Here is a 19,687-nt window from a genome sequence, read left to right on the forward strand (position 1 = left end):
GGTTAGAATAAAGGCAGCTGCAAGCATGGCTAAACCTCCTGCCTGCCCCCTGGGCTAGGGGTCAAAGTAGAAAATGAGCTATTTCTTGCACAGCAAAGCTGGGGACCAGAGATCCATCTACACTACATGGTGACGTGGAGACGTGGAGACTGGGAGCAGTACAGTGGACAGAGCTTTGTTGGAGTCAAAGCTCTAGGGCTGACTCTTGGGGCTCACTTATTCAGTCACCTCCAACACATTTCTTAGCAGGGACTTAGATTTCTCCTGGAGAAAGTAAGGATAGGGTTATCTACTCTGGTGGTCACAGAGGTGTGTGCACAGATTTCCCCTGGACTGAGAGCTGGCTGTGACCGGTGCAATTAGCAGCCTCGCGCCACTGCGCCCTCAGGATCCACTGTGGCATTCAAGAAAAGCCATGCTCTCTCCAGGCTGCTCCCTGCCACTGCCTGAACACAGCACGGGACTAGAGCCCGAACATTTCTGCCTGACACGAGGCTCTCTAGGGGGCAACCTTTGCTCTGGGGATCCCCAGCTCCATGCTGGAGATTTTCTCCAGGCTGCATGGCAGTCTGAAGCTCCTCCCACCCATTTCTCCTCCTGTCCCCCTTTCCTTTCACAGGGTCAGAAGTGCATCAGGTCTGAAGGCTCTCCCTGCGGTTCTGTCCCTTTTCCCTTTCCCTCTCATAGGCACTTCCTCTCATAAGTCTGCACCTCGAATTCCAGGTGTCTGCTTCCCAGAAGATCCAAACTGATATAACTACCCTTGTAAGACTGCTCTAAAAAATGGGAAACAATAGCATAGTTCCTGGCTTTTGGGAGCTACTTAATAAAGGTTAGCCTCCTTCAATTGGGACACATTACAGAGTCAGGGACTGGGAAATAAACTCTTCTACATTTGCTCAGTGCTTTAATCATACATTTCATTGTGTAAGTGGGCTTCATTAGTCGGCAATGTGCAGTTAGACTTCTTAAGATAGCACTCCAGACTCTGAGCTATCCAAATTATCTGCAGGTAGGCAACCACTAGGGGTGTGTGTGTGAAGAGGTGATTTGGATTGTGAGGGGAGGAAATTGGCTTGGAACCAGATAGATCTAAATCTAATCATAATTTGCTGTGTGACCTTACAAAAATCCTTTAACATCTCAGTCTTCAGTTACCTCAACTATATGATGGGGATAATACTACCCAGCTTACTAAATGACTGTGAGGATTAGAGAGAATCTATGTAGAGGATCTAGCACAGCGTCTGGCTGATTGTGAGCATCTAATGAGAGGATGCACTGCCTGTACATCCTTTCATTCGTTCAATATTTCTCATGGACCTTCTATGACAGGAACTTGAGATACAACAGTGAACCAGACCAGCTCAGATCTTTACAGAACCTGACAGATAGGCATGGCATAGGCAAAGTACATCCAGTAATTACAACAGAAACACTTAGGTGCTTATTGTGTGCTGGGCACTGTTCCAAGAGCTTCACCACACAGTCACTCATCCAGTCTTTACACCAATCCAGTGAGGGAGGTATTTGCTCAAGACTACATAACTCGGGATGTAATCCCTAGTGTGGATGCGTGGAGGATGTGAACCCAGGCAGTCTGGCTCCAGAGTCTGCACTTTTAACAGCTGTGCTATGTTGCCTCTCTAAATATCTGGAATGGATTTTATGCTTCCACAGAGCATTAATGGTCCTTACACACGCATATGACAAAACCTAGTGAATCGAATCAGTCGGAAAAGCAGTTATTTCCTTTAGAGAAACACAGGCACAGAAACAGTAAGTCAGCCGAGCAGGTGTAGACAGTGATCAGCCTCTGCGGACCCACATGACAGCAGTCACCTCCCTGCCCCCACCTCCTCACCATTTCCTTGGCTTCCCGCTCAGCAGCTGTTTGCTGGCAACGGCACTAGAAGAAAAGTTGCTATAATATGACTCTGACTTAACCCTGACCTTTTCACCTGCTGTAACCACAGCGCTCTTCTAGTGCTAAGAAGTTCTTAACTTTCAGCGTCATAATCTTCTACACCTAGCGGAACTTTCTGGCAGAAAAGTTAAAGGAAAATCAAATCAGTATGTTTTACTGGTTCTTTCCTTTTCATAAAAGTGTCCACAGGACTGGGTTAAGTAGTTTGCTGAGTGTTTGCAGGGCAATCAAGGTAGCAGTAAGGACATTGGACCCTGGACACTAAGTTCATGTCTCGTGACGTGGCAGACGCCACCCAGTCCTGGATGCCTGAGCAGCCAACACGAGAGCAGCAGTTTGCTCCAAGAAACCCTCTAGGTTTATGACAAAATACCATCACCACGACATACCATCTAGAATAAGAATGATAATGTTAATATATGTTCAAACAAAACAAAACCACCAACCTCTCCTAACCAGCCAAGAATGAGTATGACAAAAAAATGATTGTACTTACTGGGGGGCATTGTGCAAGTTTATCAGCTGCCACCAGTTGAACATTTAAGTGTTTACTTTGGGACTTTCCTCTAGATTTAATCAACCGCTGTAAAACCTGATAGAAGAAGACATGAATCTGTGATACTTTCAACGAGTTGAAAGAAAATCAAATAAACTAAGACCTTTTTTCATAGTCTGTGTAGCCCTGAGTATTAAAAGAAAGAAAACATAATGTGACAAGTCATATATATATTTATATATATATATATATATAAATTCTGTAATGACATCATCCATTTACACTGGCTTTCAGTTATAGTGGATTTGATATGTTCATCCTATTCTCACTCCATGGGAGGTCTTGGGATCTTGTGTTCTCGCCCTAGATTTTACCCAGAGATTTCAAAGAAAGCCAGCTCGTAAAAGTGGAGGAACTGATCTGTACCAGGTCATTTATGTCCAAATTCAGTTGAGTTCTATTTTGGTTCACTATCTCAATGTCAGATAAATATCAGTCATTTATATATTTGACCCTTTTTGTCATTGATAATTATTAAGGCATTCCAGTCTAATCTTACATGAACAGAACGACTTCATAATAGAAATCTAAGCAAAACATTTGCACTGGCGTACTGCTACATATAAACCAGTGATACACCTATGCCTTTTGGGCACTGCTGTAACTGCATTTTTCCATATACTCCCTTTGCTCTTTTTTTTTTTTTTAGCTGAAATAGGACCCTTCCCCCAAAACAGTACTAATCTATGAGGCTTTATGCTACCTCAGCACATATGTCCCCAGGAGTCCCAATTCCTGTACTTATGGACGCCATGGTGACAGGGACAGGGGTGAGAGGGGTTGAAATCTATTCCACTGCAGGGAAGGGAGCCTGAATCCCCTTCAGTTCTGGGTGAAAGAGACTCCAAGTGATCAAGGCAACTTCAATCCATTCTAATGATTCCCAAAAGCCCTGGTTTGGTCAGGATTCCCAAGCTCATCCTGCACAGAACCAGCGCGTGGAGAGATGGAAGGCTGAGGAGGTCAGAAGGGTTGGGAGGGGCACATTCTCCACCTGGGAGAGGAAACCACTGTTCTGGATGGAAGTCAAATTGGCGTTGAAGCATGAAAATGCACTCTTGGAGGCACTGGAAAGAAACCGATTGTTAAGGTAGTACCTCCCAGGGGTATCCATTTCATATTAACTTTTTAGGACATCATCATTTTTTAAAGTTAAATAACAACCAAGTCTAAAGAGACCAATATGAGGCTGTCCACTTTTATTTTTATCTCCCCTGTTGGCAGAAAGATACACAGCAGATATCCCATTGTGCTCAATCACAGAATACCTCTATTCCTTGAAGAACCCAACCTAAGCGCAAATATAAGGATCTATAATGTTTCCATAAGAGATTTTATATGGTGATGTTTGACTTTATATGTGATAAATACAGCTATCTTCCTTGAACTATGTACCCTCTCAACTGAGGAGAGAATATAGGTGATAAAAGAATCAATACTACCCAAGAAATTTACCAAGATAGATCCTAAAGTCTCTGAAAAGCCAGGCTTGACTTTTCCTCACCTTTCTTAGTTTTTTGTTTCTACTATACTCTTGCATAACCACCTGGTTTGGGAACTGCAATAGACAGTGAGCTTCTTGGAGGAATAGGCTACTATTTATTTGCTATCTCAAAATTTCTAGAACCTGTACAGAATAGGTGAATTAAAAACTGTGCTCATCAAAAAGGGTCTCAACATGACATCCTCCTTGCCCACTAACAAAAATGCACAGAGCAAAGAAAATTTCAAAAGAAACAAGCTTCTCATTCTTAAGACAGAAATGAGCTCATTACCTTTGGAGATGAGACTTTCACATGAACAATAATTGGTGCTAAAGAAGTCTTTATAAGTTGTGCTGGGTGATTGATGGTGTCTGCATCAAGAACAACCAGTTGCAAAGATCTTGCCAACTCAAAGATTCTTTCAATTTCACTTTGCACTTCCGCTAAAAGGAGAAACAATAAATAATAGGTCATGGTTATTTTTTATTAAATAGTTCCTATATTTAAAAAGCAGTACCCCCTTTCAGACGTTTGTCTATGTTGCAAAACAAAACATGTTGAATTTTCATAGTCCTTTCTAACTTAAGGTCTTTTCTAAAGAGAGATGGGCTGAGCGTGGCATAAAACCAAACGGTGGGAAAAACTGAGATGGCTCTCTTGATTTGCATCTTACACTCATTCTAGTATTTAGCTATTTATATAGCTATGTTCTTTTGGACTCTGGTTTTGTTCTAAAGAACTTTTATTTTAGCTATAGAAGTTGAAACCACATTTTAGGAAACAACCGAAATACACGTGCAGAGCAACATCACATGAGAAGAAAATTACACTGAAATATGTCTTCTGATCAACAACTTATATATTCATATTTCATGAATATGTTTTTAAAAGCCTCACAACTCATCTGTTTGGACCAATATACACATTTCTGTATCCCTGTTAAATGTTCTGGATCTTCTCTTATAACTAGCATATTGCTAAGTCTTCATTCAGCTGTTAGAGCCAGTGGACTTGTTCTAAGGCATAATTATTTTCAATATTAAAAAAAAACTATAGGCAATTATATTAAAGTGCCACAATGCACTTAGATGCAAATCTTTTTAGCCAGCTGTAATAGTCAACTGACCTGAATCTGTGTGTGAACCTGGTCAAACGAAAAATCTAGTTATATTCACCATCCAAAGCAATTCAGATATTTTTAAAGCAAATATTTAAGCTAATTATCTACAAAAACATAATATGGCTTTCTGAAATATAAAAAGCTTTTAATATGTATTTTATAAATCACCTGATTTATTGGTCAAGTCCAAAGACTGAGTTAGAATATTTAATTTTCAGAGGGATGATCTTGTTTTGTTTTTTCACTTATTTTTATTTTTATACAAAGCTACCTAATTTAAATGATTTCAAAGATGACCTAGGAAAAAAGCTGATGTTGCTGTAAATGTCCTCATTGAAAAGAGTTTGTACCAGAATCCCATGATTTGTTTTGCTTATCCAGGATAAATTCAAGTTAATGTCACCCACCAAAACGTTCTCCTTCCATAACCAAACAGATTGACAGGGTGCGTGGGATCACAAATACTCAAGGCTATCCTGTAACTCCACTTTCTAGGGCTTTGCATAATAGCATAAAATTCTTCCCACAAAATCACCGATGTTTAATGCATGATCTATACTAGAAGTATGAATTTAAAGAGTCAACATATTGCTCAGCAGAACCCAGTAGAGGCTGCTCAATTCAACTTCTGACTCACAACATGTTCTATGATTTCCCTCCTGTTATAGGTTGAATTGTATTTCCCCAAATTCATATCTTGAAGTCTTAACCCCTAGTCCTCAGAATGTAACCTTATTTTTGAGATAGGGTCTTTACAGAGATAATCAAGTCAAAATGAGGTCATTAGGGTGGGTGTTAATCCAATATGACTGGTGTCTTTATAAAAAGGGGAAATTTGGAGACAGGCACGCACACAGGAGAATGCCATGTGAAGATGGAGGCAGAGCCTGGGGTGACACTTCTACAAGACAGGAAAGCCAAAGATGGCCAGCAAACCACCAGAAGCTAGGGGAGAGGTGTGAAACAGATTCTCCCTCACATCCTTTAGAAGGAAGCGACCCTGCAGATCCCTTGATCTTGGACTTCTAGCCGCCAGAAATGCAAGACAATAGATTTCTGTTGTTCAAGCCAACAACAACAACAACAAAAAGGCAACATATCTATCATTTTGCATCATATCCAATACCAATGGCTGAAAGATTTCCTGGTGCTCTGAAAGATGACTAGATTTCAGAATATCACTGTAAAGGATCTGGACAATTTGGCTTATTTGCAAAATTCTGAAATTACAGTCTACATTTGTTAGTAATAACAACATACTTGTCCCTTTTCTCTCGAATGTCAGAGCAGTTAAAAAAGAATTTTTTTATGAGAGAAGTTTGGAAAATAAAGTTTATTTTTATTCTAGTTTCAGTCTCAGAATGTTGGGGTACATTTTTCTTTCTTTTTTTTTTTCCATTAAACTGCTATTGGTTTAATATAACTCCTGCCTAGGACTGCACTAGAATAAGTTTATATTGCTTTAAGCTTCAAATCTGAATATAGTATTTTCTGAAGTAGCAAAAAGGCAGTGATGCAAAGAGACTGCCCTGGTACAAAGAACCCATGAGGTACTTTGAGTCTCTGTGTCAGTAATTCAGAAATACCTGGGCCTTACTTACTTTGCACCAGCAATGAGATAAGTGTGGTGTTTGACCAGCACAGAGGGCAGGCACACCTACTGCTTAACCAACACAAAACTTAGGCAGTGGACATAAGAAAAGAGGTGCTCAGGCAGAGCAGGCCAGGAGGCTGCAGAGGGCCACACTATATACTGGAGTCGTACCAGTATTTGGACTATGTATATGGACTGCAATAAATAAATTACATGTGTGAGGAAGACATAGACATATTTATCTACACAGCTCATTTTCTTAAAGAAAAACTTAAACCAAACCCAGCAATCTTGATGATCCTGGCTGATTCATCATGATCTTATTCCAGACAAACAGAGCTCTGAGAAATCATAGACTGTGGTCCTGCAGGGACCTCAATGACCACTGCTATAACCTGACCACAACTGGTCTATCTCTGTCACCTGTGATCTTTCTTATACCCAAATGCTTAAACTATTTCAGTGGCTCTCTATAGCCCAAAGTAATATTTCCCAACATGAGTAGCCTGGAACACTAATCCCATAAGATATCCTATGGGAAGAAGGGAGTTTTCTGCAAGAGAAATATCACATACCATAATGGTTTGTCTTAGAATTTCAAATGTGCATTGCCCTTTGTATCTTAATGCCTCCAACATGTCTTGCAATGAAGAAACCTGAAACTAATCCATAATTTCCAAATTTATTCAACCATGGAAAACATACTATCAGTATTTTTTTAAATTAACATTTCATGAAATCTATTTTGGAGGTCTCTTTAGCAAGGCACACTAGAGCCCTAACATACTGGCCTCAGTCTACTTTTTCAGTCTTTTCCGTTGCTCTCAAATCATGCCCCCCACTTCCTTTTTTCTAAGCATGCTCTTCACAAAACTACTAGCTTCTCAACCACACAATGTTTCTCTGTCAATGCCTGTGTACATTCTTGACTTCCCTGAAGAATCAGCTCAGAGAAGCTTCTGTGACATCTTCTCAGACACCTCCTACTCCCTACCTTTCTTTCGCCTTTAGTACTTTGCTCATAATTCCATTATCACAGAATATTTTAACCCACTCTCCCTTCTTTCTATTTGCCGATGGGTAAGATACTTTGTCCTCGTTATGCTTGTACTTCCTAAGTCTTGTATAATGCATGGCAGTGACAAGTGTTTGACAAACATTTGACAAACGTTTGCCAAAAGAATCTACAAACGTGCACTAACAAACAGACAAATGGGTGTAAGGGGCTCACACAGTGGTGATCATAATAGGTTACCATTCAACTAACTCCAGTGATGAGTATATGACTTTACTGAGTGAAAAAAAACCTGTGAACTGATTATCTTGTTTCTTCCTCAATATTTAAACTAACCCCACCCCAATCACTCCACTGACTCTGGAAACGTAGATTATACGGAATGACTTCAAAGGAAAATCCATGAAACCTTAGGCTGGTGCAAGATGTTGAAAAAGTTGGGCAACCTCGCTTATGCTTTGAAGTGTCCTCTAACCCCTCATTATACATCAGAGGAAGGACTGGTTAAAAGTCAAAGGCACCGAGAGGAATGGAAAGGAGGGTGGAAAACAGGAGGACAGAGAACAGATGCTTGTTTGAGAAGTCTTCGATCTGATTTGGCATCCTTGTCACCTGTGATATATTACTTTAGTCAGTTATCTAATTTGATTCATCATCATCAACTCTGCCATGATTACTCCTGAAGGTCAAAATACTATGCCTTTAAGATGGTTTCACTCTGTACATGGAAGGCTCTAAATACAGGACTAAAGAAGGAACCACCGGTGTCTGGGATCTTGCCCTCACAAACGCTGGCAACTGCCCCACTTAGTATGTTTAGCATTCTTTCACAAAGCAACCATCTAACGAACATTTATTGAGCAATAATCGTGTGCCAATCCCGGGCCAGGAATAGAGACAACACTAGTCTCTTTCCATCTGCACAATTCTTGGCTCAGGGTCAAGGCAGAACCTTCAGCGGACTCTTGATGTGGTATTTGGCGTGCAATCTATCTTGGAAATCCTAACTGAAAAAAAAAAAGTTTTCTATCATCTATAGAACTCCTTTCAGCAGTTTTAAAAAAAATACAGTGGCATAGATGAACCCTGTCTTTCCTACTCTGCCCATGAGGAAAAGGGCAGTAAAACAAGTTGCTCTCAGAATGTGAATGCAAAAGAAAGTTATGAGTGGACTATACCACTCTGGGCAATCACAGAAGCCACCAACAGGCTTCTGAGATGAGTGTTGTGATTCTCTGCAGCATGGACTCACTTCTGTGGACGGTGAATCCATCTGCCACAGCCCTGCTCATACATGTTTGTTGGGGCTAATCAGAGTGTTCTTTTCTTCTCCATCATGGTGAATTTCAGGATGCCTTCTGACTGGGGTTCCAGGAAAGACACGCTTAAACTCCCTGAATGGTATGAATGGTGGTTGCTACTTCCACTTACAGATGTGACTATACTGGGTACTACCAGCTAGCAGCAGAATCAACACTAAAAACACCATCATCCGACTTTCTTCTAAGAATCTGAGAAAGCCGAACATCTCATTTCCTTTCATGTCAGCTGTGACTCAGGTATGACAGATATGACAGAGAAGCCTGGGTGAGTGGAGATGCGTGGTTTCACGGGATTAAGCAGTAACAGACCAGGAGAGCCTATGAGGATTCTCCCTACCTGACTACTAATTAGCTAATTAATCAGAGCTGAGAGAAAGGAGGCCCAGGCTCCTGCAGGACTCTGCTCCCTAACTGTGGCTGGCCTTCTTGTCAGTTAACCAGTCCTTCCCCATTCAGAATGGCGAGCAAATTGGAAAAGACATTCACAAGTGCAATGTGTGTCATCCCTGTCTGAAAGCACAGCTTGAAGAAGTACCACATTTGAGCATCTTACCTAAGCTGGACCGAGTATTCGAACGTTCAATTATTGCTCTCTTGCTGGGATTATTTAGGACAGACCTCTTAGCAAGAGAAATGTCAGCCGTCACTCTTGTTATTGATATCCTATGATAGGAACACAGAACAGAACAAGCCAGTGAAAATGTTATGGGGCTCTCCAAGTGATTTATAACCGCAGTACTTAATAGCCCCTTAACACACTACAGTGCAACCACAGTATAATAAACATTGGCCACAAGTATTTTAAACAGGCTTTGGCTAGTATTAAATTACCAGCAGAGCAGAATGGAGGAAAGTTTTTGGCTGTTTAACAACAACAAAAAAAGACTCCAGGAAAAACACATTCTTTCTCCAGCACTGTCTGCCTTGCCGTTCTCTTTATAATGCGCACCATGCCAGGAGGGAATCGAAACATATGAATAAACCACGCTCTTTTCAGGAAGCAGCAATACAATTTCCCCACAATTCACAGTTGATTTGCTCTTGAACAAGACCTTCAGGAACTACAAACGCTCTGCCCTGATGTGTCCGTGCTGCTGGTCAAAGGGGGAAATACTCTTCATTTTGATCATCAAAGACAATCAACCAGTTGATAGCTATGTTGCATTCCTAATGCTCAACAGTTAACTCACGACACATGAAAGTGTTCTGCCACAGGCCCAAAAGAATGTTTTATTTCTAAGAATATGAAAAATATGACTTCTTTTCTGCAGGCACAAGTTTTTTCAGCATATTTGCATATTGCTTTGAATGCATATGGTGGGCAGTAATGACGCTAATTGCTGAGGGCAATGTAAGGATTGTGCCAGGATTTCCACGAGTCACAAAGTACCCTGCAGTCACGCAAGACAAGAATAAATCAGAGACAATGCAAATGAATGGAGAGAGGAGTCTATTTGTATATGATTTAGCAAACGAGAATCTCTGGGACTTAATAGTTTTTAAATTCTTTATCTTAAGCTGGGATTGCTCCACCTCAGATAATGATCTACTTGCAGAATGCAAAGAATGCCTTTTTAAGCCAACTATTACCATCTTGGGCCTTTCTCTGTTCCTCAGAGCTTGGCAGAGTTCCAGGAGTAGACAAGGAAGATACTGCCCCTTCCCTTTTACACTCCCGGCACTCAATCCCCACACTTTCAAACTCTTTTCGAGGCTGGAGCAGGGAAGAGGGCAGAGTTATTAACAATTACTGAGTCATATGTTGTCTCACACCTGTTTGGGGACAACACTGTCAGCACGCTCTGGAGACTCTTCACTTGACTTCAGTGACCTGAATCCTTGGGGAGAATTTAAAATAGTCCTTTTCATAAGTGGTCGTAAATCATTTCTTTAAAGCAACAGGCTGTGCAAAATTTCTGGTGCCATTTTAAAGCAAAACACTCCTTTCTTGTGTCGTATTTATTTTTAAGCTATAGATGGTCCAGAAGTTTAAAATTTTTTAATTCTTTAGAATTTGTTAGGCCCTAATCAATTATTTGAGGCATGTTCAAATTGTCTTCGGCAGAAACCAAGAATTTTGCGAAATACCCCTGGGGCCAGTGAGAACATCAAATGGAGGCCGAGCTAGCCGGCAGGGCTCCAGCTTTCCCACCCTCCATGCCAGGCAAAGCTCAGCATCTCTGTTTTCTACATTGGGGCCTTATCTGATTTCTTTGTAAGAACTTGTTCAACTGCTAATAGACATTGGGAAACACTGGTCTAGTACAACTTCTTCATTTTATCAGGAAGAAAAGTGAGATGCAGAGAGGAAGTTCCACATGGTTAGTTCGAGTCGTTAAAAGCACAGGCCCCCAAGCACCAGGCCAGTGCTTAGTCAACTGACTCAAAATTCTCTTCAGTTTTCTTCTCCAGCAGTCTTGAATCTCCAGATACGAGCCAAATCATCAAGCGCAGATCTTGACCACACACTGAGATGGTCAGGACTTAAATCAGGTTAAAGTCAGCGAACCCCACATCTGAGTCTCCATCACTCAGATGGCTGCTGCACTTGAGGCATGAAATCTCATAGGTGGTCTCTGTGGTCATAGCTCCTATCACCTACAGAATAGGATGTGCTTGTTTATTTTTGTGTTTCTGGTTTTATTGTTTGTTGTTTTAAGAATGGAGTTGCTGGTTAGAAACAGTCAAGTGCCAGAGCAATTCAAATATATGACTGGAAACAAGTGACTTGGTTGACAGACAGAATTCCACCTTCTAGAACAATGATTTTGGGAGAGTTCAGAGATTCTATTCTGCTTACTTGAAAATCAAATTTTCTAGTTCTATACTAGCCAAATAGTGACTCTTGGTTCTTAAAACTTGAAAGGATTATCAACAGATGTGTATTCTTATTTTTTCCGGGTTATAAACATGCTTTTATCAAGCCATTTTCAAACACATCCGAAGTTTTACCAGAAAACAAAACAAAACAATAACATACATACACAAAAATAGAAAAAAAAACTGCTTCATATATTCCAAAAATAGAAAAAGGTATGGACAATAAAGAGTTCTTTTTCTTCTATTTGTCAATAAAATATCGGCTAATTTGGTAATACAAGTTGTTTCTTAATAAAAATATACATGTATGAAAGAGCTCAAGGGAAGACAGAAAGCTCCAGAAATACAGCTTCAGTAGACAAAACAGGAGTTTTTAATCTTCTATGCAAAAATGCTTACTATCATCAAAATCAGACACCAATTCCAAACTTCTTTTTTTGGTTTAAAAGGCTCCCGAGCCATGTAATTACATTCATCATTGATGCTATCTAGTTTCTATACTTTTTTTTTTACTTAAAGTGATATCCTTTCTATGTCTGTTCTTGCTATATTCAGATCTTCTACTGTCTTTCAGCACTTCTATGTATCTTATTTGATATTCATCTCTGAGAAGTTCCCTTGGAAACTTTTATATGACATAGTGTCAGTAATTACTAGCCAGGGGATAAAAGACTAACAGAAATTCAGTTTCCCCGCAGACTGAGTATGTATCTCTAGATCTAGTAAATCTGAACCCTCATTGTTGCTTACTTCTGGTTTGGAATGCATCATAATTTCTGCAATCCATCATGTGCTATGAGTATTAGTTTTCTGTGATTTTTCTAGTACTCTCAGTTGAGATGCATTCATTAAAAAATAATTAGTATTTCCATGATGGTAATGAAACAGCTAAAGATCCTTCTACACTCCATCCTTACTACATCTAATATGCAACCCTGGTAGTATATTGTTTCTTTGTTTGTTTGTTTTTTTCAACTCAGTATTCACAAAGGAAAAACATTCCAAAGAATAGAACAGCACACTGTCAGGAGAAAAGGAATGAAAGGTATATGTAGACCTGAGTACTCTTCCTGGATCTTCCTCTTGCTGTCTGAGTGACCATTGACAGGTCATGCCATCTTCTGAGCATCCGTATCATAATCAACTATCTCACAGGATTGTCATTAGGAGCAAATGAGGTAATATATAAAAGTGCTTTCTTAAATAATTATTCATAGAGTCCTATGTTGATAGGCACATATATAATGTATACAAGGCAATTATTGGAGATTTGAGACTTGAAGGAGACAACTTCTTTATACCCTATTCTCAAAAGTTAGCAGTCTACCATGAACTCTCCCATTCCTGGAGTCCACAAAATTTATATGTATTTCAGGGATGGGAGAATAAGGTCAGATAAGTTGTAATCAAAACCTGTTAATATAAATATTCATGTTTGGCATTAACATGCTCAGTTAATTATCTCTAGTGCTTGAGTGTCCCCAATGAGACTGCATTTAAATAGAGAGCAGCAGGAAGAGATGATAAGAGGATGATACTGGTTACAAAACAGAAGGCATGTCTTGTTCTTGTCCATTTGTTGACTGCAATTACAAGTTGTTTTCATTCTTCCACGTCTTGGCTGCTTTGTGACAGCATCAACTGTTGCTATTTCCTTTTATAGATAAATACTACTTCTTTGAGTCTCCTGAAATTATATTCTTAGCCTTCTTTCTTCAAATTCTTTCTCAAACCCTTTTTCTTTTTCTTTTTCTTTTCTTTTTTTAAGTGTTCCGTGGCTAATAGCTTCAGATCCCATTTGTATGTTCATTGAGGATCTGGGGCCATGATCACATCACTTACAAAGTGTCCTATAAGTGCCAGAGAGCTGATCTGATCCAGTTGTCAAAAAGCCTGAAGTTACAACTTTGTCGGGATTTGAAATGATTAGCATAGGTCAACAAACTGCCGTTGGTTTGACTGCTTGCTGTTCAGCCTATGAATGGTAGATTCAACCAGCTGAACAAACCTCATCGGAAAGGATGATCCCCGATGAATGCTTGTGGCGTGAAATGAAGAGAGAAAAGCTCCACGTCATTGTGCATCCACTGTGTCTCTGCCAGGCTGGTACCACTGTGGCAGCTTGTGAGGCCCACTAGGCTTATGATCTGTGCACGGGACCTGTCACTACGTGTGGCTATCCACGTGTACAGGGGTTCCCTTGGGAAGCATTTGGTATTCTGCTTTTCATTTTTCTTACACAGATTCTTGTTAGACCTTACAATTAATAATAATAAAATTGTAAAAATAAGTAGCTTTAAACTGACTCAAATCATTTCTTTTTCTTTTTCTTTTTTTTAATGGAGGTACTGGGGATTGAACCCAGGACCTCGTGTATGCTAAGCATGTGCTCTACCACTGAGCTGTACCCCTCCCCCTGACTCAAATTATTTCCAAAGTATCATTAAAAGGTATGCATATGATTCTGTAATAGTCAATGCTGGAGTTTTAATCCAATTTGTTAAATTATTTTTTAATCAAGATCTGAAAAACTGTATTGAAGAAGAAAGCATTTTAGCCAATTTTTTTCTGGCATTTTTTGCTCTTTCTGAAAAAGAGGAGACTTTATCCTGACTATTTTGTCTAACCTACTGCATTCATAGCCAATGAATCATTGAGTAGGTTTCCTTTAGAACGTATTGTTTATGCTGTTTTACTGTGCAAAAGCCTGCTGTGTAATTGTTCTCTTGGCTGGTTTCAATTAAAGACTATGTGTTGTTTTCTCTCCTTTTACTAATTGTTAAAACACAGCACAGCAGACAGTCATGGCTCAAAATGTAAGAATATTCTCCACACCACAGACATGTCAGAGTCAATGTAAAGGTACAAGTAAATTTCTTCTTCCTTATCAAAGTCTCCATTTATGTTCAACCAATGAATTCATTATTGTTTTTCTGCTGCACTGGTCTCTTATAATTTGAAAGCAGGTCCACTCTCCTTCTACCTTTAATGTCTAGCTTTCTCCAACTCTGCCACAAGTCAGATCTCTCTGGGGCTGAGTCTCTTTCTCCAGCTATTTCTTTGGCAGCTGCTGTATTCTTCCGCACATCTCCAGACCCTCTGCTGTGCCATCAGACCCCAAGGGACATGTGGCACTGAAATTTTAATTCTACTTCTATTAAAACCATCTTCTATAGTGTATACAAGTGCTTGGTGAATCAGGTAGTTGTACCTGATTCAAGAAAATCTCTGCTGTTACAATGAAAAGCATTTCCCCTTTCTGGGTCTAAGATTGAGGAAGAATCTCAGATTCCTCATACTTGAAGGCACTAATTAAGTTACTCACTTTCTCTTTGCTAAATTATAATAATTCCTTTCTTCTTTTCCATAGTTCCTACCTTCCAAACCTTAAATAACACTGTGGCTTTATAAGGAAGTTATGTTACAATCTAACACAAACTTAAGACGTGTATGGTGTGGCATCTGTTTGGCTCAAGGGCTGTTAAGGAGCCACAGAATAAGGCACTGCTCAGAACTTCCTCAAATAAAGGCACCACAGGTTAAAACCACGTGACTCCAAGCATAACTGAAGGAAGTGTGCATGACTGAGCCAGGCACATTAGCTGCCGCCAACCCAGGGAGAGCGGCATGAGGGTAGGGGTTATAGCCCATGTCATCAGGAGGAAGGACCAAGACCAATATTATCAAGTTAGAGTCAGAGTTCAGCTGTTTCTTTGAAATGTTTTTTTTTTAAGAACTGAATTCCCAAGAGCCAAAAATTTTCAAACAGAAGTAGGCTACCCATCAACTTGTGGTTGTTGGATATAAGAGATTAGAATAAAAGGACTTTTACATTTCCTGCCAACTCCAATATTCTAGTCTTCAGTGCTTTTCACTTGTTTTCTGTGAAATTACTGAATTCTCTGACTAGCTTTTTTTTTTTTTTAAAGAATAGGATACACGTATGGCTTTCTTATTAAGCCCTTTGTGTCCACTAGATCAATGCGGTAGACTGTTATTTGTTCAACAAAAATCTGTTTCCTCTTTCTCCTGGGCACATAGCTAGACTGTGCTTCCCAGCCTCTTCTGCAATTAGGGGTGGCCACGGGACCACGTTCTAACCAATGAAATGTGAGAATCATTGTGAGTCACTTCCTGGCTCCCCTACCTACCAGTTCATTGGAGAGACCACCCCCAGGCCAAGGGTCCCAAGTGATGGCAGAACAAACTCTGCCCAGTCCTTCCTTCCCCCGCACCACCCACTCCCAGCTGAGGAACGTCTGCCTTACACTGTCATGTGAGCAATAATAAGCATCCATCGCATTTGATTCATTACACATTTTGGGCTCTATTTATGAAGGCAGCCTGGCCTGTATTAAGCTATGTAACAATTCACATAATGGCAGGGAAGCATTCTGATTTCTTAAACTAACATCTCAATTACTGGAGCTAAAAAATCTCAGTTTATTTTCTTTGTATACAGTTCCAGAAACTAACAAATATTTTTAACATAATTATCCAGACAGTTTTCCTTTTTCTTTTTGGTGGGGGGAGGAGGGAGGTAGGTTTATTTATTTATTTTTAGAGGAGGTACTGGGGATTGAACCCAGGACCTTGTGCTTGCCAGGCATGCACTCTACCACTTGAGCTGTACCCTTCCCCCCAGACAGTTTTCCTTTTGACAAGTATATACAACTTGTACGTAAAGCATTATCATGTTTGCTTTTTCCTTAAAATACCATATTTTAAAAAATCTATTTGTGGATGCTTTTAAAATATCTTCAAATACTTAAAATATTTGGTAAGCTGGATGCATTTATCCATACTTCTCAGCACACACTATTTATGTTTTCCTCATTTCTCATACATCTTCAGGTATTTGCATGTGGCTATTTTTACATGGAGTGCTGAGCTCAGTACTTAGTATTGACTCAACATGGACTTTTTACCACTTCTCTGCAAAATACAGAAACTCTTTCTAGATATCTTTAAATGTCTTAAAACAATGTCTTAACAAAACTTAAATGATAAAATTATCTGACAGTTAAAGACTGAGCCATGTTGATAAAGACTGAGCCATGTTGATAATAGTTAAGGATTGAGCCATAGTAGGATACATACAAAATAAACCAATAAAATAACAAGGTAATTTCTAATAAAACAAGCCCAAAACTAATCATCCAAAGAATTTTGAATTCCCTACAAAATAGTCATTTTGGGAGGTTTATGATGAAAACAGTTCCTGCACTCCTCTTTCAAGGACATTCAGCACTTTATACCTTCATATGATACACATGCATTCATGCACGCACAAGCACAAGTCCCAAATGATACTCCCCAGCTTGACCAGTGAGCCACCATATTTGTCAGAAATGCTCTGTATGTTCATTTTTTTTCATAAAAATAAGTTTGATATGAATTCACTAAGAAATGAGAAAATAAAGACTAATGCATATATGTAAATAAAACAAATGGATTAATTTCCTTCTCAAGGTCCTTTTTCTTTAAGGGGTTGAATGCTATTCATTGTAACTTCACATTTTTCAGAATGCTTTCATTGAATTCTCCTCTGAATACTGACTTAACTTGTAATTAGAAAACATCTGCAATCACTGGAAACATAGATCCACAAACCATCACACATGTTTGGTTAAAGGCAAATAAAAAGTACAAAAACATCTGTATGTCTCACCTCCCATCAAACCTGTGCTTCAGGAAATCAAACAGGGCTTTCTGCATCATGTCTGTTACCTTTGCAGAGGTGAGGGAAAAAAAAGAATGAGGCAAACACAGAGAGAGAGAGAGAGAGAAGCCAAAAGTGAGAGAGCTGGAAGGGAAGGACACCCTGACTGAGCAAAGACCTTATCACAGCCTGTCCTCTGGTGGGGGCGGGACATGGCAGGTGACCATGGGAGGGGTTTGTCATACTTAACCATTTGCACTTCCTAAATTCCCCTCTCCTCGGTTCTTCTCCAGGGTGTTGAGGAATGAACCAGCAGTGTCCACTAGACCCAAGGCAACTAGACCCTCATCTCTTTTTATGGCATAGAGCTGCCATCAGGAGACCATGGTGGGCTGGTTTTGTGTGCAGGTGCAAGCTGTCCTTGGCCTGCCTGAGTGGTGCCTGCCTCCAGTGGGGAGCAGCTAGAGCTCCTCAGGCCAGCCCTGGGCTCTGCCTCCTGCTGGTCTGTGCACACTGGTGGAAATTCTCCATGCTCAGGGCTGGATTTCTATGGCCCACTCTCCTGCTCTTCCTCTGAGTCCCCACTGAGAGGGGGAGGGGAGGAGAGGTGGGGAAAGGAGGGGGAGGAGATGGATTCTTAAATCAGCCCCAAAGACATTCATTAATTCACCCAACAAATGTGCACTGAATGCCTCCTATGTGCCAGCCATCTTGCTCACCCAGTGGGAATGGGGCCTTGGAGGCTGCCCACCTTCAGATTTTAATGTCCAACCCCACTCACTCTTATCCATGCTGGTATCAAGTCAAAATGGCAACATCTGAAGTGCAGTACATCTAAGCCTTTACTCTTTTCCTTCTTACCTGGTATTGTTCTATTAATCTCTGAAGGAGTTCATTAATGTCTTTAGTGGAGTGTTTTTTTCCTTTAAAATAAATAAGCAGAGAAATGTTTGGTGGAACACGCCATCGTCCTGAGCACCTAGTAAGGTGAGATCTGTTGCTGCTTTGAGGGTTTAGGTTTGCTGGCATGTTCCCTTGTACTGTTCATACTCTTGTTTTTAATAGCAATGGGAACATTAAGACAGATAAAGCCTTTTTCTTTGAATTTAATGCAGAGCAAACCCTTGACCAGAGCCTCCCACTATAAATATTTTGAGGGAGCTATTTTTTTATTTTATTTATTTTTAGGGGGTTACTTATTTATTTTAATGGAGGTACTGGGGATTGAACCCAAGACCTCATACCTGCTAAGCACACACTCTGCCACTGAGCTATACCCTCCCCCTTGAGGGAGCTATTTTTAAACAATGTAATAAGTGAAAGAAGTGTGCAGAGAGGGAAGAAAGAGCAAAGGGCCACGTAAGCCCCGCACTGCACCCCCGTCCTCACATGCTGAGGGCTGCCTTCCATCGGGACCCACGTGTAAGCAGACCCCGGGGAAGCACATGCCAACTGGCTGTCCCCTACGTTCTTGATCAAGACCTGAAGTGGAACAGACTCGTCTTTGTACCTCATAACCCTTCAGTGACGGCCCCACTAACACCACCGGACGCATGGATGGCACCACGTCGTAGGGAGGAATATGCTCCGTCTGAAAAAAACGATTGGACGCGCGTGACACGGTGACGAGAAACACACCTCCTCCACAGCCACAACACTCACAATCCTCAGGTCAAACAAGACATGATGACCGCAGGTCCCGCTAGGGAGACTCCTCCCTTATTTTATAGCCATATGGGTCACTGAAATGGAGCATCGCAGGCATATGTGGATAGAAACCTTAGCAGTAGACTTAGAAAGGAAACGCCACTTACCACTTTTTGCTTCTGTTTTGCTAAAAGACAACAACGAGAACCGCATCAACATATGCAATCTGTCAACGGTAGCACACGAATTTAAACGATGGGAGAATGTACTGATTTGTCCCCAGAATTCTCGTCATCTCACTATCACCCACTCTGCAGAGCACTCCTCTCCTATTTCATTCTGGACAGGCCAATTTTGAAGACAAATGCAAAAACAGACAACTTCCTCCCCATACGAATGACCTTAGATCCTGATTTCATGTTGGGTGGGGAGGGTGGACTTCGTAACAACACTGGCTGGGTCATGGGTTGTTCCCCTGCTGGACACAGCATGCAGTGTGGCCGAGAGCAACTTGGGCAAATAAAGTCTGATAAAAAGAAA

General features: G+C 40.5%; 1 protein-coding gene across 1 annotated transcript in view; it reads right to left on the reverse strand.

Annotated features, from left to right (window-relative positions):
* CACNB4 (calcium voltage-gated channel auxiliary subunit beta 4) overlaps positions 1 to 19,687 on the reverse strand; it is a 220,768-nt gene that overhangs the window by 15,841 nt on the left and 185,240 nt on the right. Inside the window, exons 7-12 of the mRNA XM_072962068.1 lie at positions 19,315 to 19,334; positions 19,011 to 19,091; positions 17,510 to 17,568; positions 9,572 to 9,681; positions 4,259 to 4,410; positions 2,424 to 2,519 (exon numbers count right to left, since the gene is read on the reverse strand). Coding sequence (XP_072818169.1) covers positions 2,424 to 2,519; positions 4,259 to 4,410; positions 9,572 to 9,681; positions 17,510 to 17,568; positions 19,011 to 19,091; positions 19,315 to 19,334 — 518 coding nt within the window. The remainder of the gene's footprint in view (positions 1 to 2,423; positions 2,520 to 4,258; positions 4,411 to 9,571; positions 9,682 to 17,509; positions 17,569 to 19,010; positions 19,092 to 19,314; positions 19,335 to 19,687) is intronic.

Source organism: Vicugna pacos, chromosome 5, assembly GCF_048564905.1.
Source record: "Vicugna pacos chromosome 5, VicPac4, whole genome shotgun sequence".
In the NCBI taxonomy this organism is placed as follows: domain Eukaryota; kingdom Metazoa; phylum Chordata; class Mammalia; order Artiodactyla; family Camelidae; genus Vicugna; species Vicugna pacos.